Source organism: Panulirus ornatus, chromosome 9, assembly GCF_036320965.1.
Source record: "Panulirus ornatus isolate Po-2019 chromosome 9, ASM3632096v1, whole genome shotgun sequence".
Lineage (NCBI taxonomy): Eukaryota > Metazoa > Arthropoda > Malacostraca > Decapoda > Palinuridae > Panulirus > Panulirus ornatus.
The window spans coordinates 26,998,404-27,020,022 of NC_092232.1; the positions used below are offsets into that span (position 1 = coordinate 26,998,404).

Consider the following 21,619-nt stretch of genomic DNA (forward strand, 5'->3'; position numbering starts at 1 on the left):
ATGCAAGAGTTTTGGAAAGAGGGGCAAGGATGAAGTCTGTTGGGGATGAGAGAGCTTGGGAAGTGAGTCAGTTGCTGTTTGCTGATGATACAGTGCTGGTGGCTGATTCATGTGAGAAACTGCAGAAGCTGGTGATCTGAGTTTGGTAAAGTGTGTGAAAGAAGAAAGTTAAGAGTAAATGTGAATAAGAGTAAGGTTATTAGGTACAGTAGGGTTGAGGGTCAAGTCAAGTGGGCGGTAAGTTTGAATGGAGAAAAACTGGGGGAAGTAAAGTGTTTTAGATATCTGGGAGTGGATCTGACAGCAGATGGAACCATGGAAGAGGAAGTAAATCATAGGGTGGGGGAAGGGACGAAAATCCTGGGAGCCTTGAAGAATGTGTGGAAGTCGAGAACATTATCTCGGAAAGCAAAAATGGGTATGTTTGAAGGAATAGTGGTTCCAACAATGTTGTATGGTTGTGAGGCGTGGGCTATATGGATAGAGTTGTGCGCAGGAGGATGGATGTGCTGGAAATGAGATGTTTGAGGACAATATGTGGTGTGAGGTGGTTTGATCGAGTAAGTAATGTAAGGGTAAGAGAGGTGTGGAAATAAAGAGCGTGGTTGAGAGAGCAGAAGAGGGTGTTTTGAAATGGTTTGGGCACACGGAGAGAATGAGTGAGGAAAGATTGACAAAGAGGATATATGTGTCGGAGGTGGAGGGAACAAAGAGAAGTGGGAGACCAAATTGGAGGTGGAAAGATGGAGTGAAAAAGATTTTGAGTGATCGGGGCCTGAACATGCAGGAGGGTGAAAGGCGGGCAAGGAATAGAGTGAATTGGATCGATGTGGTATACCGGGGTTGACGTGCTGTCAATGGATTGAATCAGGGCATGTGAAGCGTCTGGGGTAAACCATGGAAAGTTCTGTGGGGCCTGGTTGTGGACGAATGGGGCCTTTGTTGTCCTTTCCTAGCACTACCTCGCACACATGAGGGGGGAGGGGGATGTTATTCCATGTGTGGCGAGGTGGCGATGGGAATGAATAAAGGCAGACAGTATGAATTGTGTGCATGTGTATATATGTATGTGTCTGTGTGTGTATATATATATGTGTACATTGAGATGTATGGGTATGTATATTTGCATGTGTGGACGTGTATGTATATACATGTGTATGGGGGTGGGTTGGGTCATTTCTTTCATCTGTTTCCTTGCGCTACCTCGCAAACGTGGGAGACATCGACAAAGCAAAATAAAATAAATATATTTTCTATCTTTATATATAAATTCTATCATACATATTTGCCAATTCCCATATAATCAGATGACTGATTATTTCTTTATTTTTTGTTCATGCAAAAAAAAATAAAAAACTTACATGGAAGAATGTACACATGTACAATACATCAATGGGTGAATATCTTATAGCACATCTTTTTTCTTTACCTGGTCACCTTTCCCACCTAAGCAAGCAAATAACTGGAACAGACAAATGAGCTATTGTGGAAAAATTCTCCCTTGGCTCCTTTTTCTTCTACTTTCATAAAAAGACACATATATGAATATGAAGGTAATACTTCCAGCTCCTTACTCACATCCCTTCAAGTCATCTTCTATGATATGCAGTATATATATGGACATTGTTCTTTCTCCCTTATCCTGTGGGATAAGAGTAGTACATACCACAAGTTTATATATTTTAGATCCTCTTGGGCCCAATTTTGAGTAGATTGTATCACCATGAGAACTCTCCTTTTCTAATTTCCAACCAGAAGAATTAATGGTTTCCCATGCCTGCTGCATTGCTTCAAGGCCAGACATCTGAAATTCTCTTTCCTGTAAACATAAAGAAGTTATATGTCATTTTTCTATTTTCCCAATAAATGCACCATCCTAAAAATATCATGGGAGGATTTACCAAACCCCAATATTTTCATTTCTAAAAAACATCATGATAAAGAAATGTTTAAGATTTTTTTGTATTTTTACAAGCCAATGTGGAACAAGCAATAGCATGACCCAGTCACAGTAATCTCAAATCATGGGTAAGAAAAGTGAACTTGAGAAAAAAATTGGAGCATGAATTAATCACTGCTCCTCAAGCGTTTGTAGACCTGCCTCTTTAACGTGGAAAGGATATAATATTAGAGACAAAAAATAATTACAATGCATCACTGTGCAAGGAAAGCAGAAGGTATCCTAATGGTTAATCATTAACTAATTGATCTCCACATTATAACTATGGGAAGCAGCATTCATACATGTGCTACAGCATCCCTCACCCACAAGCCAAGATCATCTACTTACAGAATTTCAACATTCACCACAGGAAATGGTTGAATTCCTCCCATATGGATGTTGGGGGATTAAAACCCTATCATTCTCCTTTCTTAATGATCTAAAGTAAATCATATCCCATCCTATCTATGTTCCTAGCCAGTGTGACTGCTCTCCCAATATTTTGGGTCTGTTTTTCACTTCTAATCCATCCCACTGTAATAAAATCTTGCCTTGAATTAGTTCAACTGATCATACTCTCATAAATATATCTATTCTACTGGCACTTCCCTATCCAGCAGCCCTTTCTAAATATCAATATTGGCACCTTAACAAAGCAGACTGGACTAAGTTATGAAAATTCTTTTCTGACTTTACTTGAGTAAATTACTATCTCTGATGTGGTGATGCTTCTGCCTCTGCCAAACATTATTGTTGAGGGAATGGATGTATTCATCCTCTCTTCCTCCAAGAAAACCTTTTCTTCCAATCTATGGTTCAACCATTCCAGTTCTAAGGCTATTCAGACAAGGGATATGGCATATCAAGCTCAGAAAAACTCTCCTTCCTCCGACTCCCATTTAGCATTTATCATCGCCCATAATCAATGCAAGTTCCTTTATTCAAAGAAAGTGCAATAACATTTCATCATCCACTGACAGGTCTTTCTGATCTTTAGCTAAGGGTATTGCTAACAACCTCTGTCACCAAACCTTTTTTTTATTTATCCCTTCTTTCCCCATAGACAAAGCAACTCTTTGGTTCCTGCTTCTTTTCTAACTCTACCTTGGATAACTCTAACTTTCCTTTACCCTTTGATGTTCCTCTTACTAATCCTATGCCCCCTCCTGTGACCTCTCTTCCAACAGTCCGAAAAGCACTTCTCTCTCTGGACACAAGCAAGGCTTATGCTCCTGCTGGCATCCATCCACATCTACTGAGAGTGTTCCTATGAACTTGTAGCTGTGTTTGCTCATGTTCCATTTCTACTTAAAAACCAGTACTTTTCCTTCTTCTTAGAAGCATGCATTGCTATATCCCATCCCTAAGGAGGGTGGCTGTTTTAACCCCTCGAACTACCATTCTGTTGCTTTGATCATCTACCATTTCCAGTCTTTGAATCCCTTCACAGCCCCCACATCTTTTGACATTTTGAATCTCATGGTCTTCTCACTGATCATCAGAAGGGATTCTATAAGGCGAAATCCATCAGTGATACTCTTTCCTATCTTACTAATGTCTGGTCATAATTCCTGACAGATCTTCAGGAATCCTATGCAGTTGCCCTTGACACATCCAAAGCTTTTGACAAGGTGTGGCATCAGGGTCCTTACCTCTTTTTGCTTCCCTCCCTCAACTTCTTCCCTCACATTTATCTTTTTCTCAAGCCAATCTCTCACCATGGCTGCTCATGGATAACCCTCCCTCCTTTCTCCTAAACAGCAGTTACTCTTAATGTTCTGTTCTGTCTCCCACACCTTTTATCCTTTTTATCAATGATTTCCTTTTGCAAACAAATAACCAAACGCACTTATACACTGATGACTGAACATTGCATTCCTCCACTTCCTTCAATCCTACTCCTTCTCTCACTTGGTCTGCGCCTAAACTCAAACTTGAACAATATATCTCAGTGGGGTAGGGTTACAGAGAATGATTTGGTAAACAGAAAAGAGGTAGTAAAAGCTTTGTGGAAGATGAAAGCCGGCAAGGCAGTGGGTTTGGATGGTATTGCAGTGGAATTTATTAAAAAATGGGGGTGACTGTATTGTTGATTGGTTGGTAAGGATATTCTATGTATGTATGACACATGGTGAGGTACCTGAGGACTGGCAGAATGCATACATAGAGCCATTGTACAAAGGCAAAGGGGATAAGAGTGAGTGCTCAAATTACAGAGGTATAAGTTTGTTGAGTATTCCTGGGAAATTATATGGGAGGGTGGTTTCAGAAGTGGGAGAGGATATGTGAATCAGGTGTTTGCTGTGAAGAATGTATGTGAGAAATACTTAGAAAAGCAAATGGATTTGTATGTAGCATTTATGGATCTGGAGAAGGCATATGATAGAGTTGATAGAGATGCTCTGTGGAAGGTATTAAGAATATATGGTGTGGGAGGTAAGTTGTTTGAAGCAGTGAAAAGTTTTTATCGAGGATGTACGGCATGTGGACGTGAAGGAAGAGAGGAAAGTGAATGGTTCTTAGTGAATGATGGTTTGCGGCAGGGGTGCATGATGTCTCCATGGTTGTTTAATTTGTTTATGGATGGGGTTGTTAGGGAGATGAATGCAAGAGTTTTGGAAGGAGGGGCAAGTTTGCAGTCTGTTGTGGATGAGAGAGCTTGGGAAGTGAGTCAGTTGTTGTTCACTGATGAAACAGCGCTGGTGGCTGATTCGGGTGAGAAATGCAGAAGTTGGTGACTGAGTTTGGTAAAGTGTGGGAAAGAAGAAAGCTGAGAGTAAATGTGAATAAGATCAATGTTATTAGGTATAGCAGGGTTGAGGGACAAGTCAATTGGGAGGTATGTTTGAATGGAGAAAAACTGGAGGAAGTAAAGTGTTTTAGATATCTGGGAGTGGATCTGGGAGCGGATGGAACCATGGAAGTGGAAGTGAATCATAGGGTGGGGGAGGGGGCAAAAGTTCTGAGAGTGTTGAAAAATGTGTGGAAGTCGAGAACGTTATCTTGGAAGGCAAAAATTGGTATGTTTGAAGGAATAGTAGTTCCAACAATGTTAAATGGATGCGAGGCGTGGGATATAGATAGAGTTGTGCGGAGGAGATGGATGTGCTGGAAATGAGATGGTTGAGGACAATATGTGGTGTGAGGTGGTTTGATTGAGTAAGTAATGAAAGGGTAAGAGAGATGTGTGGTAATAAAGAGTGTGGTTGAGAGAGCAGAAGAGGGTGTTTTGAAATGGTTTTGTCAAATGGAGAGAATGTGTGAGGAAAGATTGACAAAGAGAATATATGTGTCAGAGGTGGAGGGAACGAGGAGAAGTGGGAGACCAAATTGGAGGTGGAAAGATGGAGTGAAAAAGATTTTGAGTGATCAGGGCCTGAACATGCAGGAGGGTGAAAGGTGTGCAAGGAATAGAATGAATTGGAACAATGTGGTAGACCAGGGTCGACGTGATGTCAATGGATTGAACCAGGGCATGTGAAGCATCTGGGGTAAACCATGGAAAGTTCTGTGGGGCCTGGATGTGGAAAGGGAGCTGTGGTTTCGGTGCATTATACATAACAGCTAGAGACTGAGTGTGAACAAATGTGGCCTATGTTGTCTTTCCTCGCGCTACCTCGCGCACATGCAGAGGGAGGGGGTTTTCATTTCATGTGTGGCGGGGTGGCAACGGGAATGAATAAGGGCAGACAGTATGAATTATGTACATATGTATATATGTATATGTCTGTGTGTGTACATATATATATGTATACGATGAGATGTATAGGCACGTACATGTGCGTGTGTGGACGTGTATATATATATACATGTGTATGTGGGTGGGTTGGGCCATTCTTTCTTCTGTTTCCTTGCGCTACCTCGCTAATGCGGGAGACAGTGACAAAGTATAATAAAAAAAAATTATTTATCATACTTTGTCACTGTCTCCTGTGTTAGAGAGGTAGTGCAAGGAAACAGACGAAAGAATGGCCCAACCCACTCGCACACACACGTATATACATATAAGCCTACACATGCACATATACATACCTATACATTTTAACGTATACATACATATACGTACACACACATACAGAGACACATACATTATTATCATTTTATTTTGCTTTGTCACTGTCTCCTGCGTTTGCGAGGTAGCACAAGGAAACAGACAAAAGAAATGGCCCAACCCACCCCCATACACATGTATATACATACACATCCACACACGCAAATATACATACCCATACATCTCAATGTACGCATATATATACACACACAGACACATACATATATACACATGCACACAATTCATAGTCTGCCTTTATTCATTCCCATCGCCACCTCGCTACACATGGAATAACATCCCCCTCCCCTCTCATGTGTGTGAGGTAGCGCTAGGAAAAGACAACAAAGGCCCTATTCGTTCACACTCAGTCTCTAGCTGTCATGCAATAATGCCTGAAACCACAGCTCCCTTTCCACATCCAGGCCCCACAGAACTTTCCATGGTTTACCCCAGACGCTTCACATGCCCTGATTCAATCCATTGACAGCACGTCGACCCCGGTATACCACATCAATCCAATTCACTCTATTCCTTGCCCGCCTTTCACCATCCTGCATGTTCAGGCCCCTATCACTCAAAATCTTTTTCACTCCATCTTTCCACCTCCAATTTGGTCTCCCACTTCTCCTCGTTCCCTCCACCTCCGACACATATATCCTCTTGGTCAATCTTTCCTCACTCATTCTCTAGAGCCATGTGCCAAACCATTTCAAAACACCCTCTTCTGCTCTCTCAACCATGCTCTTTTTATTTCCATACATCTCTCTTACCCTTACATTACTTACTCGATCAAACCACCTCACACCACACATTGTCCTCAAACATCTCATTTCCAGCACATCCATCCTCCTGCACACAACTCTATCCATAGCCCACGCCTCGCAAACATACAACATTGTTGGAACCACTATTCCTTCAAACATACCCATTTTTGCTTTCTGAGATAATGTTCTCGACTTCCACATTTTCTTCAAGGCTCCCAGGATTTTTGCCCCCTCCCCCACCCTATGATTCACTTCCACTTCCATGGTTCCATCCGCTGCCAGATCCACTTCCAGATATCTAAAACACTTTACTTCCTCCAGTTTTTCTCCACTCAAACTTACCTCCCAATTGACTTGACCCTCAACCCTACTGTACCTAATAACCTTGCTCTTATTCACATTCACTCTCAAATTTCTTCTTTCACACACTTTACCAAACTCAGTCACCAGCTTCAGCTTCTGCAGTTTCTCACATGAATCAGCCACCAGTACTGTATCATCAGCGAACAACTGACACTTCTCAAGCTATCTCATCCCCAACAGACTTCATACTTGCCCCTCTTTCCAAAACTCTTGCATTCACCTCCCTAACAACCCCATCCATAAACAAATTAAACAACCATGGAGACATCACACACCCCTGCCGCAAATCTACATTCACTTAGAACCAATCACTTTCCTCTCTTCCTACACGTATACATGCCTTACATCCTCGATAAAAACTTTACACTGCTTCTAACAACTTGCCTCCCACACCATATATTCTTAGTACCTTCCACAGAGCATCTCTATCAACTCTTCATATGCCTTCTCCAGATCCATAAATGCTACATACAAATCCATTTGTTTTTCTAAGAATTTCTCACATACATTCTTCAAAGCAAACACCTGATCCACACATCCTCTACCACTTCTGAAACCACACTGCTCTTTCCCAATCTGATGCTCTGTACATGCCTTCACCCTCTCAATCAATACCCTCCCATATAATTAACCAGGAATACTCAACAAACTTATACCTCTGTAATTTGAGCACTCACTCTTATCCCCTTTGCCTTTGTACAATGGCACTATGCATGCATTCCGTCAATCTTCAGGCACCTCACCATGAGTCATACATACATTAAATAACCTTACCAACCAGTCAACAATACAGTCACCCCTTTTTTAATAAATTCCACTGCAATACCATCCAAACCTGCTGCCTTGCTGGCTTTCATCTTCCGCAAAGCTTTTACTACCTCTTCTCTGTTTACCAAATCATTTTCCCTAACCCTCTCACTTTGCACACCACCTCAACCAAAACACCCTATATCTGCCACTCTATCATCAAACACATTCAACAAACCTTCAAAATACTCACTCCATCTCCTTCTCACATCACCACTACTTGTTATCACCTCCCCATTAGCCCCCTTCACTGAAGTTCCCATTTGTTCCCTTGTCTTACTCACTTTATTTACCTCCTTCCAGAACATCTTTTTATTCTCCCTGAAATTTAATGATACTCTCTCACCCCAACTCTCATTTGCCCTCTTTTTCACCTCTTGCACCTTTCTCTTGACCTCCTGTCTCTTTCTTTTATACATCTCCCACTCATTTGCATTTTTTCCTGCAAAAATCGTCCAAATGCCTCTCTCTTCTCTTTCACTATTAATCTTACTTCTTCATCCCACCAATCACTACCCTTTCTAATCAACCCACCTCCCACGCTTCTCATCCCACAAGCATCTTTTGCGCAAGCCATCACTGCTTCCCTAAATACATCCCATTCCTCCCCCACTCCCCTTACCTCCTTTGTTCTCACCTTTTTCCATTCTGTACTCAGTCTCTCCTGGTACTTCCTCACACAAGTCTCCTTCCCAAGCTCACTTACTCTCACCACCCTCTTCACCCCAACATTCTCTCTTCTTTTATGAAAACCTCTACAAATCTTCACCTTCGCCTCCACAAGATAATGATCAGACATCCCTCCAGTTGCACCTCTCAGCACATTAACATCCAAAAGTCTCTCGTTCATGCGCCTGTCAATTAACACATAATCCAATAACGCTCTCTGGCCATCTCTCCTACTTACATACGTATACTTATGTATATCTCGCTTTTTAAACCAGGTATTCCCAATCACCAGTCCTTTTTCAGCACATAAATCTACAAGCTCTTCACCATTTACATTTACAACACTGAATATCCCATGTATACCAATTATTCCCTCAACTGCCACATTACTCGCCTTTGCATTCAAATCACCCATCACTATAACCCGGTCTTGTGCATCAAAACCACTAACACACTCATTCAGCTGCTCCCAAAACACTTGCCTCTCATGATCTTTCTTCTCATGCCCAGGTGCATATGCACCAATAATCACCCATCTCTCTCCTTCAACTTTCAGTTTTACCCATATTAATCTAGAATTTACTTTCTTACATTCTATCACATACTCTCACAACTCCTGTTTCAGGAGTACTGCTACTCATTCCCTTGCTCTTGTCATCTCACTAACCCCTGACTTTACTCCCAAGACATTCCCAAACCACTCTTCCCCTTTACCCTGAAGCTTCATTTCACTCAGAGCCAAAACATCCAGGTTCCTTTCCTCAAACATACTACCTATCTCTCATTTTTTCACATCTTGGTTACATCCACACACATTTAGACACCCCAATCTGAGCCTACGAGGAGGATGAGCACTCCCCTCATGACTCCTTCTTCTGTTTCCCATTTTAGAAAGTTAAAATACAAGGAGGGGAGGATTTCTGGCCCCCTGCTACCGTCCCCTCTAGTCGCCTTCTACGACATGTGAGGAATGCGTGGGAAGTATTCTTTCACCCCTATCCCCAGGGATAATATATATATATATATATATATATATATATATATATATATATATATATATATATATATATATATATATATATATTTTTTTTTTTTTTTTTTCATACTATTCACCATTTCCCGCGAAAGCGAGGTAGCGTTAAGAACAGAGGACTGGGCCTTTGAGGGAGTATCCTCACCTGGCCCTCTTTTCTGTTCCTTCTTTTGGGGAAAAAAAAAAAAAAAAATGAGAGGGGAGGATTTCCAGCCCCCCGCTCCCTTCCTTTTTAATCGCCTTCTACGACACGCAGGGAATACGTGGGAAGTATTCTTTCTCCCCTATCCCCAGGGAATAATATATATATATATATATATATATATATATATATATATATATATATATATATATATATATATATATATATATATATGAAAAAGGTAAGAAATAATTTAGAAAACTGAAACTTCTAGCTGGAAATGAAATAAAAAATGAATGTCACATAATGGTTCAACCTCTCGCTATGGCAAAGGGAAATGTATAATTTATTTACACAACCGCCAATAGTAGTTTTCTTCAATTTAACCACTGTATCATACTGCCTGGTCCATATCTTCTCTATCATGAAACTGGAATATTGGCTTATGATGTTTCTCAATTGTCTTCACTACACAAAGTACAACCATATCTTGGATACATGAGGGTAGGTAGTTGGTCATCCACCATAATAAAGTCTTGACAGACCAAAAGTTTATCTGGACCTCAAGTTTTCCAGTACATTCATGAAAAACACCTTTTTGCTTTCCATCTCTATCACTTTGAAAAAAAATGCTCCATTTGTTCACATTTCAATGGAAGAATAAGCTTCAATGTCTACGCTACATTCTTTTCCAGTTTCACTATCTTCTTGTCAGAGCACCATTTATGAAAACTATCACTCCAGTAACACAACTATAAACATTTACTTCCCCTTTAAAAAGTTCTGGGGAAGTCTGTCTCGATACACTGCGGGTCACTCTACCACCTGGCGAGGTTTGTGTTGCAATGGTTCTAAATTCTGTAGGGGCATACACAGGTAGATCAGCTTTTCCCATGCTGAGACGAGTCTCTAGGGTCTCGTCCATCTCTTGTATCCTCGGCCTCCGTAGCTGTTCGTAGCTTCCTTCCTCTTGTCCTCTGTCTTATGGGCCGGCGCCGTCCTCGTGTGTTCTTATGATATAATGTTATGATATAATGTTCATATGATATAATGTTAAAATTATTTAGTGTGTTTAAAACTTTTGGAGTCTGCACTTTTTTTTTTCTATAGATAATAACTTTCTCTCCCTGAATCTTTTTTATGATGCTTATTTCTGAGAAACGGGATTAGTTTTGTTGCCCTTCTCTGAATTCATTCTAGATTTCCTTTATCTTTGATCATCTTTGACCAAAACTGAACAACAGGTCCCAAATGAGGTCTGACCAGTGTACTATAAAAGAGAGCATACTGTATCCTTCATTTTACAACATATATTTAGCTATGAATCCTAATATTCTATTTGCATAATTTATGCAGCTAGGCACTGTGCATTTTAGGTCACTTTTGTTAATCATTTGAATGTCTTATACTTCTAATAATGGTTTACAGAGCATCATGTTTTTCATAATTTACAACTTCCTCACCAAAATGCTTTGCTTTGCACTCTTCTCGAGGATCCCAGCAATGCCTTATCCATCCTGCTACTGCACCATAGGATCCTAGCAAGAAATGTTGTCAAGATCCCATGATGCTGCTGGAGAAGGAATGAGGCATTACTGGGATCTTTTTGTTTGGTGCTGCCTTCATCCATTCCAGTCGCCACCCCACCACACATGAAATGGCACCCCTCGTCCCCCATGCGCGTACGAGGTAGCACTAGGAAAAGACAACAAAGGTCACATTTGTTCACACTCAGTCTCTAGCTGTCAAGTGTATTGCACCGAAACCACAGCTCCCTTTCCACATCCAGGCCCCACAAAACTTTCCATGGTTTACCCCAGACGCTTCGCATGCCCTGGTTCAATCCACTGACAGCACGTCGACCCCGGTATACCACATCATTCCAATTCACTCCATTCCTTGCATGTCTTTCACCCTCCTGTATGTTCTGACCCTGATCACTCAAAATCTTTTTCACTCCATCCTTCCACCTCCACTTTGGTCTACCACTTCTACACCATAAAAAAGTTCAGGTCAAAATTTGAAAGTACATAATGAATTTTGTTTTTCATACTATTTGCTATTTCCTGCATTAGCAAGGTAGTGTTAAGAACAGAGGACTGAGGCTCTGAGGGAATATCCTCACTTGGCCCCCTTCTCTGTTCCTTCTTTTGGAAAATTAAAAACAAGAGAGAAGGATTTCCAGCCTCTGCTACCTCCCCTTTTAGTCGCCTTCTACGACACGCAGGGAGTATGAGGGGAGTATTCTTTCTCCCCTATCCCCAGGGATAAATGAAATGATTATATACACAAAATATAATGTACAATACTTCATAGTGCTTCCTCCAGCCAACACACACCAAAAAAAAAGGAGCATATAACCATTAATATTCTAAACAAGTAATCATCATGTAAATGCTTAATTACAAGATGTAATGGCCCCTATACAATATATCAAACACAGAATCATATTCATGATTGAAGCATATACATTTTCCTAAAAGAAATAACATAAAAATGCAGGTTTCTGCAAGTTCAAGATATCTTTCTGGCCAAAAAGCTTTTCCTTTCAGAAGCAGAATGTAAGATAATGAAAGGCTTAGGCCAAGAGATACCAATTTAATGTGAAGCAATTATTCACGTAATATCTTAACCATGCAATCATCTGAATGCTTAATTACAGGACAAAATTACCCCTAAACAACATTTCAACCCCAGAATCATAATAAGCTTGAAAAACAGACCGTATGTGCTAAATAGTTATGTTGAAACAGCAAATTTCTCAGAAAAAAATAACTTTTATGTTTCAGTGTTGGAATACAACATAAGGTAAGGCTTCCATAATTGAAACAATAACATAAAATATGTACAGCTTGCATATAATGCTTCTTCTGGCCAACATATCCTAAACAAATATACAGTGAATTATCAAGAAATATATTAATTGTGATAATTCAAATGCTTATTTACAGGACTTATTTGATTAAAATTATCTTTTTTTTTACTATGTTATCTGATATGGCACAGATGACCGAATTCCCAATTCAAAGCCACCTAAACTAGATATCCATTTCATTTAACAACCATTAGAGGATGATAAATATGTAGGTTGACTGAGGACCGACTGCTGCAACCAGGATTTGAACTTATGCACTCACCCCAGGTGACACGTGAATGCGTTATAGTTTGCGAGGCTAACCACTACACCACAGAGGTCCATGAAACTAAATATTTGGCAAAGAAACTTTATATGCTCTCCAATTATATACGGGCTACACATCCTTGATGAATGTGAAAGTTTGGATTTCTAAAGTAGGACAATCATTCTCCATTGTTAATGACAAGTGGGAGATCTGCAGTAGTCAGTTCCTCAGTGCTAGAGAAGTGCAAGAACATCTACTCCAACAAGCAAAAAATGTGATCCCAAGAGTCTATATCTTTCACTGATCCTTTATGCATACTATGGTTGAAATATATATTTTCCCCTCCATCAAATCTCTTCTATGACAGGTCAGGTATATGATGTATGATGATGATACACTCAAAAGCTTTTTGGTTTACATGCAAATTTGCAATATATCAGTTTATCATAATTTAGTATATTATTCATCATCTATTATACTTAATTGCCGTTTCCCACATCTGCGAGGTAGCACCAGGAAACAGACGAAGAACAGCCTATCCACTCATATACACACACACATATATATATATGTCATTATCTATTCATTCATTATACTTAGCCGCTGTCCTCGCGTCAGCGAGGTAGCGCAAGGAAACAGGCGAAAGAATGGCCCAACCCACCCACATACACGTGTATATACATACATATCCATACTTGCACATATACGTATCTATACAATTCAACGTATACATATAAATACATACACAGACATATACATATACACACATGTACATAATTCATACTTGCTGCCTTTATTCATTCCCACTGCCACCCCGCCACACATGAAGCAGCATGTTTCACAAACACACACATACATATATATTGTTTTTTTTTTTTTTTTTTGTCATACTATTCGCTATTTCCCGCGATAGCGAGGTAGCGTTAAGAACAGAGGACTGGGCCTTTGAGGGAATATCCTCACCTGGACCTCTTCTCTGTTCCTTCTTTTGGAAAATTAAAAAAAAAAAAAAAACGAGAGGGGAGGATTTCCAGCCCCCCGCTCCCTTCCCTTTTAGTCGCCTTCTACGACACGCAGGGAATACGTGGGAAGTATTCTTTCTCCCCTATCCCCTATATATATATATATATATATATATATATATATATATATATATATATATATATATATATATATTTTTTTTTTTTTATACTTTCTCGCTGTCTCCTGCATTTGCGAGGTAGCGCAAGGAAACAGACGAAAGAAATGGCCCAACCCCCCCCCATACACATGTATATACATACGTCCACACACGCAATTATACATACCTACACAGCTTTCCATGGTTTACCCCAGACGCTTCACATGCCTTGATTTAATCCACTGACAGCACGTCAACCCCGGTATACCACATCGCTCCAATTCACTCTATTCCTTGCCCTCCTTTCACCCTCCTGCATGTTCAGGCCCCGATCACACAAAATCTTTTTCACTCCATCTTTCCACCTCCAATTTGGTCTCCCTCTTCTCCTTGCTCCCTCCACCTCTGACACATATATCCTCTTGGTCAATCTTTCCTCGCTCATCCTCTCCATGTGCCCAAACCACTTCAAAACACCCTCTTCTGCTCTCTCAACCACGCTCTTTTTATTTCCACACATCTCTCTTACCCTTACGTTACTCACTCGATCAAACCACCTCACACCACATATTGTCCTCAAACATCTCATTTCCAGCACATCCATCCTCCTGCGCACAATTCTATCCATAGCCCACGCCTCGCAACCATACAACATTGTTGGAACCACTATTCCTTCAAACATACCCATTTTTGCTTTCCGAGATAATGTTCTCGACTTCCACACATTCTTCAAGGCCCCCAGAATTTTCGCCCCCTCCCCCACCCTATGATCCACTTCCGCTTCCATGCTTCCATCCGCTGCCAGATCCACTCCCAGATATCTAAAACACTTCACTTCCTCCAGTTTTTCTCCATTCAAACTCACCTCCCAATTGACTTGACCCTCAACCCTACTGTACCTAATAACCTTGCTCTTATTCACATTTACTCTTAACTTTCTTCTTCCACACACTTTACCAAACTCACCTGGGCATGAGAAGAAAGATCAAGAGAGGCAAGTGTTTTGGGAGCAGCTGAATGAGTGTGTTAGTGGTTTTGATGCACGAGACCGGGTTATAGTGATGGGTGATTTGAATGCAAAGGTGAGTAATGTGGCAGTTGAGGGAATAATTGGTATACATGGGGTGTTCAGTGTTGTAAATGGAAATGGTGAAGAGCTTGTAGATTTATGTGCTGAAAAAGGACTGGTGATTGGGAATACCTGGTTTAAAAAGCGAGATATACATAAGTATACTTATGTAAGTAGGAGAGATGGCCAGAGAGCGTTATTGGATTACGTGTTAATTGACAAGCGTGCGAGAGAGAGACTTTTGGATGTTAATGTGCTGAGAGGTGCAACTGGAGGGATGTCTGATCATTATCTTGTGGAGGCTAAGGTGAAGATTTGTATGGGTTTTCCGAAAAGAAGAGTGAATGTTGGGGTGAAGAGGGTGGTGAGAGTAAGTGAGCTTGAGAAGGAGACCTGTGTGAGGAAGTACCAGGAGAGACTGAGTACAGAATGGAAAAAGGTGAGAACAATGGAAGCAAGGGGAGTGGGGGAGGAATGGGATGTATTTAGGGAATCAGTGATGGATTGCGCAAAAGATGCTTGTGGCATGAGAAGAGTGGGAGGTGGGTTGATTAGAAAGGGTAGTGAGTGGTGGGATGAAGAAGTAAGAGTATTAGTGAAAGAGAAGAGAGAGGCATTTGGACGATTTTTGCAGGGAAAAAATGCAATTGAGTGGGAGATGTATAAAAGAAAGAGACAGGAGGTCAAGAGAAAGGTGCAAGAGGTGAAAAAAAGGGCAAATGAGAGTTGGGGTGAGAGAGTATCATTAAATTTTAGGGAGAATAAAAAGATGTTCTGAAGGAGGTAAATAAAGTGCGTAAGACAAGGGAGCAAATGGGAACTTCAGTGAAGGGCGCAAATGGGGAGGTGATAACAAGTAGTGGTGATGTGAGAAGGAGATGGAGTGAGTATTTTGAAGGTTTGTTGAATGTGTTTGATGATAGAGTGGCAGATATAGGGTGTTTTGGTCGAGGTGGTGTGCAAAGTGAGAGGGTTAGGGAAAATGATTTGGTAAACAGAGAAGAGGTAGTAAAAGCTTTGCGGAAGATGAAAGCCGGCAAGGCAGCAGGTTTGGATGGTATTGCAGTGGAATTTATTAAAAAAGGGGGTGACTGTATTGTTGACTGGTTGGTAAGGTTATTTAATGTATGTATGACTCATGGTGAGGTGCCTGAGGATTGGCGGAATGCGTGCATAGTGCCATTGTACAAAGGCAAAGGGGATAAGAGTGAGTGCTCAAATTATAGAGGTATAAGTCTGTTGAGTATTCCTGGTAAATTATATGGGAGGGTATTGATTGAGAGGATGAAGGCATGTACAGAGCATCAGATTGGGGAAGAGCAGTGTGGTTTCAGAAGTGGTAGAGGATGTGTGGATCAGGTGTTTGCTTTGAAGAATGTATGTGAGAAATACTTAGAAAAGCAAATGGATTTGTATGTAGCATTTATGGATCTGGAGAAGGCATATGACAGAGTTGATAGAGATGCTCTGTGGAAGGTATTAAGAATATATGGTGTGGGAGGAAAGTTGTTAGAAGCAGAGAAAAGTTTTTATCGAGGATGTAAGGCATGTGTACGTGTAGGAAGAGAGGAAAGTGATTCGTTCTCAGTGAATGTAGGTTTGTGGCAGGGGTGTGTGATGTCTCCATGGTTGTTTAATTTGTTTATGGATGGGGTTGTTAGGGAGGTAAATGCAAGAGTTTTGGAAAGAGGGGCAAGTATGAAGTCTGTTGGGGATGAGAGAGCATGGGAAGTGAATCAGTTGTTGTTCGCTGATGATACAGCACTGGTGGCTGATTCATGTGAGAAACTGCAGAAGCTGGTGACTGAGTTTGGTAAAAATATATATATATATATATATATATATATATATATATATATATATATATATATATATATATATATATATATATATATATTTTTTTTCATACTATTCGCCATTTCCCGCATTAGCGAGGTAGCGTTAAGAACAGAGGACTGGGCCTTTGAGGGAATACCCTCATATGGCCCTTTTTCTTTTTTTTATACTTTGTCGCTGTCTCCCGCGTTTGCGAGGTAGCGCAAGGAAACAGACGAAAGAAATGGCCCCCCCCATACACATGTATATACATACGTCCACACACGCAATTATACATACCTACACAGCTTTCCATGGTTTACCCCAGACGCTTCACATGCCTTGATTCAATCCACTGACAGCACGTCAACCCCGGTATACCACATCGCTCCAATTCACTCTATTCCTTGCCCTCCTTTCACCCTCCTACATGTTCAGGCCCCGATCACACAAAATCTTTTTCACTCCATCTTTCCACCTCCAATTTGGTCTCCCTCTTCTCCTTGCTCCCTCCACCTCCGACACATATATCCTCTTGGTCAATCTTTCCTCACTCATCCTCTCCATGTGCCCAAACCACTTCAAAACACCCTCTTCTGCTCTCTCAACCACGCTCTTTTTATTTCCACACATCTCTCTTACCCTTACGTTACCTACTCGATCAAACCACCTCACACCACACATTGTCCTCAAACATCTCATTTCCAGCACATCCATCCTCCTGCGCACAACTCTATCCATAGCCCACGCCTCGCAACCATACAACATTGTTGGAACCACTATTCCTTCAAACATACCCATTTTTGCTTTCCGAGATAATGTTCTCGACTTCCACACATTCTTCAAGGCCCCCAGAATTTTCGCCCCCTCCCCCACCCTATGATCCACTTCCGCTTCCATGGTTCCATCCGCTGCCAGATCCACTCCCAGATATCTAAAACACTTCACTTCCTCCAGTTTTTCTCCATTCAAACTCACCTCCCAATTGACTTGACCCTCAACCCTACTGTACCTAATAACCTTGCTCTTATTCACATTTACTCTTAACTTTCTTCTTCCACACACTTTACCAAACTCAGTCACCAGCTTCTGCAGTTTCTCACATGAATCAGCCACCAGCGCTGTATCATCAGCGAACAACAACTGACTCACTTCCCAAGCTATCTCATCCACAACAGACTTCATACTTGCCCCTCTTTCCAAAACTCTTGCATTCACCTCCCTAACAACCCATCCATAAACAAATTAAACAACCGTGGAGACATCACACACCCCTGCCGCAAACCTACATTCACAAGAACCAATCACTTTCCTCTCTTCCTACACGTACACATGCCTTACATCCTCGATAAAAACTTTTCACTGCTTCTAAAAACTTGCCTCCCACATCATATATCCTTAATACCTTCCATAGAGCATCTCTATCAACTCTATCATATGCCTTCTCCAGATCCATAAATGGTACATACAAATCATTTCCTTTTCTAAGTATTTCTCACATACATTCTTCAAAGCAAACACCTGATCCACACATCCTCTACTGCTTCTGAAACCACACTGCTCTTCCCCAATCTGATGCTCTGTACATGCCTTCAACCTCTCAATCAATACCCTCCCAAATAATTTACCAGGAATGCTCAACAAAATTATACCTCTGTAATTTGAGCACTCACTCTTATCCCCTTTGCCTTTGTACAGTGGCACTATGCAAGCATTCCGCCAATCCTCAGGCACCTCACCATGAGTCATACATACATTAAATAACCTTACCAACCAGTCAACAATATAGTCACCCCCTTTTCTAATAAATTCCACTGCAATACCATCCAAACCACCGTCTTGCCGGCTTTCATCTTGTGCAAAGCTTTTACTACCTCTTCTCTGTTTACCAAATCATTTTCCCTAACCCTCTCACTTTGCACACCTTCTCGACCAAAACACTCTATATCTGCCACTCTATCATCAAACACATTCATCAAACCTTCAAAATACTCACTCCATCTCCTTCTCACATCACCACTACTTGTTATCACCTCCCCATTAGCCCGCTTCACTGAAGTCCCCATTTGCTCCCTTGTCTTACGCACCTTATTTACCTCCTTCCAAAACATCCTTTCATTCTCCCTAAAATTTAATGATACTCTCTCACCCCAACTCTCATTTGCCCTCTTTTTCTCCTCTTGCACCTTTCTCTTGACCTCCTGTCTCTTTCTTTTATACATCTCCCACTCATTTGCATTTTTTCCCAGCAAAAATCATCCAAATGCCTCTCTCTTCTCTTTCACTAATAATCTTACTTCTTCATCCCACCACTCACTACCCTTTCTAATCTGCCCACCTCCCAAGCTTCTCAAACCACAAGCATCTTTTGTGCAATCCATCACTGATTCCCTAAATATATCCCATTCCTCCCCCACTCCCCTTGCTTCCATTGTTCTCACCTTTTTCCATTCTGTACTCAGTCTCTCCTGGTACTTCCTCACACAAGTCTCTTTCCCAAGCTCACTTACTCTCACCACTCTCTTCACTCCAACATTCTCTCTTCTTTTCTGAAAACCCCTACGAATCTTCACCTTCGCCTCCACAAGATAATGATCAGACATCCCTCCAGTTGCACCTCTCAGCACATTAACATCCAAAAGTCTCTCTTTCATGCGCCTATCAATTAACACATAATCCAATAACGCTCTCTGGCCATCTCTCCTACTTATATATGTATACTTATGTATATCTCGCTTTTAAACCAGGTATTACCAATCATCAGTCCTTTTTCAGCACATAAATCTACAAGCTCTTCACCATTTCCATTTACAACACTGAATACCCCATGTACACCAATTATTCCCTCAACTGCCACATTACTCACCTTTGCATTCAAATCACCCATCACTATAACCCGGTCTTGTGCATCAAAACCACTAACACACTCATTCAGCTGCTCCCAAAACACTTGCCTCTCATGATCTTTCTTCTCATGCCCAGGTGCATATGCACCAATACTCACCCATCTCTCTCCATCAACTTTCAGTTTCACCCATATCAATCTAGAGTTTACTTTCTTACACTCTATCACATACTCCCACAACTCCTGTTTCAGGAGTAGTGCTACTCCTTCCCTTGCTCTTGTCCTCTAACTAACCCCTGACTTTACTCCCAAGACATTCCCAAATCACTCTTCCCCTTTACCCTTGAGCTTCGTTTCACTCAGAGCCAAAACATCCAGGTTCCTTTCCTCAAACATACTACCTATCTCTCTTTTTTCTCATCTTGGTTACATCCACACACATTTAGACACCCCAATCTGAGCCTTCGAGGAGGATGAGCACTCCCCGCCTGACTCCTTCTTCTGTTTCCCCTTTTAGAAATCCCCTTTTAAAAAGTTAAAATATAAGGAGGGGAGGGTTTCTGGCCCCCCCCCACTCCAGTCCCCTTTAGTTGTCTTCTACGACACATGAGGAATGCGTGGGAAGTATTCTTTCTTACGCAACATAAATATAGTATAAGAACGGGACACGAATCAAATGCCTTGTTTAATCATGTTAAAAACTATGATCATTGCATTGAGTGGAGTAACACCATCTCAGTTATTAACTCTAACTCTAACACCAAGAGAAATATCATTGAATCTTCTATCATTAAATACACAAAGAATTATAATCTTAATATTAGTGATGGTCGATACAAATTAGATAGCTTTATTGTTGATAAGATTTGTAAATTGATAAGTTTATGAACGCTCGTTTTATGTTTTGGACAATCACATGTTTACCAAATGGCGTCCTAGCTTCATCTCTTCGATGTATATCAACTGACTGTTATATTTCTCTCGTGTCTCCCCTGATGATGTGATTATTACACGAAAGTGCACTTGGGAACTTTTTGTGTTTCATTTTTCCCGTGGACTCATAGGAATATATTTATTTATATGTATTTAGTTTGCTTTGTCGCTGTCTCCCGCATTAGCGAGGTAGCGCAAGGAAACATACGAAAGAATGGCCCAACCCACCCACATACACATGTATATACATACACGTCCACACACGCAAATATACATACCTATACATCTCAATGTATACATATATATACACACACAGACATATATACACATGTACATAATTCATACTGTCTGCCTTTATTCATTCCCATCACCACCTCGCCACACATGAAATAACAACCCCCTCCCCCCTCATGTGTGTGAGGTAGCGCTAGGAAAAGACAACAAAGACCACAGTCGTTCACACTCAGTCTCTAGCTGTCATGTAATAATGCACCGAAACCACAGCTCCTTTCCTCATCCAGGCCACACAGAACTTTCCATAGTTTACCCCAGACGCTTCACATGCCCTGGTTCAATCCACTGACAGCATGTCGACCCCGGTATACCACATCAATCCAATTCACTCTATTCCTTGCCCGCCTTTCACCCTCCTGCATGTTCAGGCCCCGATCACTCAAAATCTTTTTCACTCCATCTTTCCACCTCCAATTTGGTCTCCCACTTCTCCTCATTCCCTCCACCTCTGACACATATATCCTCTTGGTCAATCTTTCCTCACTCATTCTCTCCATCTGACCAAACCATTTCAAAACACCCTCTTCTGCTCTCTCAACCACACTCTTTTTATTACCACACATCTCTCTTACCCTTACATTACTTACTCAAGCAAACCACCTCACAACACATATTGTCCTCAAGCATCTCATTTCCAGCACATCCACCCT

General features: G+C 41.1%; 1 protein-coding gene across 3 annotated transcripts in view; it reads right to left on the reverse strand.

Moving 5' to 3' along the window:
• Positions 1–21,619, reverse strand: part of Start1 (Steroidogenic acute regulatory protein-like) — a 205,624-nt gene that overhangs the window by 46,421 nt on the left and 137,584 nt on the right. For all 3 annotated transcript variants that reach the window (XM_071664913.1, XM_071664911.1, XM_071664912.1), the window contains one exon: positions 1,667–1,819. In XM_071664913.1, coding sequence (XP_071521014.1) covers positions 1,667–1,819 — 153 coding nt within the window. The remainder of the gene's footprint in view (positions 1–1,666; positions 1,820–21,619) is intronic.